Source organism: Citrus sinensis, chromosome 3 (assembly GCF_022201045.2).
Source record: "Citrus sinensis cultivar Valencia sweet orange chromosome 3, DVS_A1.0, whole genome shotgun sequence".
Classification (NCBI taxonomy): Eukaryota; Viridiplantae; Streptophyta; class Magnoliopsida; order Sapindales; family Rutaceae; genus Citrus; species Citrus sinensis.
Window position 1 is genome coordinate 19,569,676 of NC_068558.1, and position 3,426 is coordinate 19,573,101.

General features: G+C 31.8%; 1 protein-coding gene across 1 annotated transcript; it reads left to right on the plus strand.

Moving 5' to 3' along the window:
* The first annotated feature begins 716 nt into the window (after positions 1–716).
* On the plus strand, positions 717–1,787 carry LOC102630952 (NDR1/HIN1-like protein 26). Its single transcript, XM_006478030.4, has one exon. It carries the CDS (start codon positions 950–952, stop codon positions 1,586–1,588), a length of 639 nt encoding a protein of 212 aa, XP_006478093.2. The 5' UTR covers positions 717–949; the 3' UTR covers positions 1,589–1,787.
* The last annotated feature ends 1,639 nt before the right edge of the window (positions 1,788–3,426 follow it).

The window sequence follows — 3,426 nt, forward strand, 5'->3', positions numbered from 1 at the left end:
TAAGGGTTCGAGCCTCCATAAAAGTATTTATGAGGGTTATTTACAATCCTCACTCAATTATCAAATAATTGAGTAGAACTAGTCTATCCCTCACGAAATGTGAGTGGAGTGGCCAACTCTCGAATATTTGAGAGGGTTTAAAGAATCTGAGCAGCGCTTCAGAGGAGTATATGCCACGAAAAAGGTCACAATTGTAGAATCTGTTTGTAAATATTAATTATAATACTTGATGTAATATACAATCTTGTATAACAATATTAAAAAAAATATATATATACCTATTTTAAGTGCGTGCGCTTGTCATTAATTAAATTTTAATGGTATATTATTATCTATTCAGGTGTGACAAAAAGTTATAAAGAGTTAAGCATAATTCAACTCAATATTAAATTCAAATGCTATTAAATTATCCGTTACTGTTTGAATTTTAGAGAAATAAGAGGTTAAAAAAATTATTTATAGTTCAAATCCCTATTTTAAGTAGATTTGAATTTAGTACTAAGTAGATTTGAATTTAGTGCTAAGAAAATTTGTGCTTAGCTCTTTAAAATCTTCTACTACATACATATGTATAACAATATAAGGTTAAAATTCAATTATTTTTATATTCTTATTCAATAATTACTTTTTTTTTTATTCAACAAAAACATTAGCTAAGTACTGAAATCCAAATCCGACTAAATGAGCTACTTAAAAACACTCGATCGAGGCCATCAGTCAGGCAGACCAAATAACTAATCATTATATAATTAAGTAAATATCATACAATTATAGCCAGTTCCCACCACATAGCAGCTGCCAGTCAAAAGCAAGAAATAAAGAGCAAAATGATTGCTGCTTTGTACATGCTTCAAAGTGATTGCATGCCTTTATTTAACCCCCTCATGGCAATGGAATGATTCAACCACCAATTCCTTAGCCCTGTAAACTTGCTCTCTCTGTCTTGCAAATGTCTCAAGTCTACTCAAAATCTCCCAAAGACTGTGCAAGCAAGGAAAGTTTCATAAACACCGACAACTTCAAGTACAAGAAACTATTCTGTGTTTTCTCGACATTCTTCACTTCTCTTATTTCTTTTATACTCTTGATTTGGCTTATTCTGCACCCCTCTAAGCCTCAGTTCTCTCTCAAAGAAGCCGATATCTACCTACTGAATCTCTCAAACTCTCATCTGCTCAACTCTTCAATCCAACTGACATTATTTTCGAAAAACCCTAATCAGAAAGTTGGCATTTACTACGACCAAATACAAGCCTACGCCGCATACAAAGGCCAACAGATCACCGTCGACACCTCGATTCCTCCCTTCTATCAAGGCCACCAAGAAAGCAATCTGCTGACGGCCTCTTTGGTCGGAACTGGATTGCCTGTGGCGCCGTCCTTCGCTTATGAAGTGGGCCGCGATCAGACGGCCGGAAAGCTTGTTCTGAATGTCAAAGTCAATGGCAAGCTTCGGTGGAAGGTTGGTGCTTGGGTTTCGGGACGGTACAGGTTTAATGTTAATTGTGTTGCCGTCATGGCTTTCGGTCCAAATATCCCACCACCTTTGAGTGCAAGGCAAGGGACTCTCTGTTCTACTAGCCTCTGAATTCATTAATAGTTTGTTTGATTGAGCTTATTCTGCTAGCTACTTTAATTTTAATTTGCATGTATGTATTGCTTAATTTTTGTTTTTTTTTTCCAATTAATTATTACCTTTTTGAATTGATTTTTGTAAAAAAAAAAATTATTAATTAATATTGTGTACGATTGATGATAGTGAAAAGCTAGCTTGTTTGGATTGTTTATCTTATCTTCTTTCTGAATCCTGGTCTTGTGCTTTGAACATTATTATTTTGCTTTGCATGTGGTGAACCGTGAATGGGAAGATGAAATAAAAGTCATGAGTATTGGGTTAGGGAAATTCCACTTCAGTCCCTAGGGTTGAGTATTTTTTTGGTTTAATTTTCAAGAGTAAAGTAATAGTTCCGTATGATATTATTTAGAATCGAAAACAAACATGACATGCAACAAGTTAAACGTTGGAAAAAAAAATTAAGTAGAATTTTAACAAAAACAAAATAGATATAGAATGTGGTAGTTTTGAGTGGAAGGATGATGAGGGATTATTGTTTTCTTTCCAGTCAACTTCAGATTCTATGGGATGTGAAAAGTGAAAATAAATTAAAGGCGGGAAATCAATTGCTTTCTTGGCTAAGGAATCAATCAGTACCTTTAGTAATTATAATGCAACTCTGGGCCCATTCTGGGCCTTTTTTTATGCCACTAGGTTTCATCGATCGAGTCTTTCCCCCTTTTCTGTTTTTATTTTGTTTTATTTCATTTTTATTTTGCATGAATCTCGATTGTGTTGAAGCATAATTAATCCTATATATATATATCTTTTTTTTTTTTTCACATGAACAAGTTGTTAAACCTTACAGTTTAATAATTATCAGTGCAGACAGGTTATTAAATTATAATTTAACAATATATTTGCATTAAAAAAATAATGACATCCATACTTAAGAATACGCACAGACACTAATTTAATGAAATGATATGACGGTGTGTGAAACATATGTAAAAACTTGATTAAGGCCTTGTTTTGTACTGAGGTAGGGTAGCTGTAATTTTTAAGTTACAATACTAAGATATTTTATAAACATTAATTGTTGTGTTTTGAAAGATATGTTGTTTTGATCCACCACTTGAATGATAAAAAATATATAATATCTTTATTATTTTTGTTAAAATTATTATTTAAAAATCATATTTATTATATATTATTAATTTTTTTATCTCATAGTTAAAGATTTTTTTTTCTCAATAGCAGCAGCTTAAAAAATTATAACACCTCAATCCAACAGGACCTAAGTTGAACTCATAATTTAGTCTATGTTTTATTAATTTTAAAAAATTGTTAGGAATACTGTAAAAAGTAAGTGTCGTTTCTTTATAATAAATTAAATTAGACATTTAAATTTCTTTTATTACCTACAATTTAAATTCGATTGAGTTGTTATTAGAAAGTCGAGTAATTTAGTTGGTTCTCCTCGTGAGTCACTAATTACAACTTAGTGATTGATTTAAGTTATCGTAATGTAATTTAGCAGCTTCCAGAACAGGCAGCTTTGTCCTGCCATTTAAAAATGAAAACTGTGTATATATTTTGAAATAACTTTACTAAAACAACTCACTAAGTTTTGCCCCCCAGTAAAATTAAATCCACTGGTTCCCAAAAACGACCGTTAATAAAAGTCTTCAATATTGATATTGAAGCAATTGGAAACCCCTCAATATGTATGCATGAGCTAGCGGCCAGAGAATTGGAAACGTTATATATAAGATAATGCCCGTAGTATATCGCTTCATTAATATAAGACAAATCCAAAACATGTTAAAAAAACTTGGCTAATAAGCTATACAAAGATATAATCTCCTAAT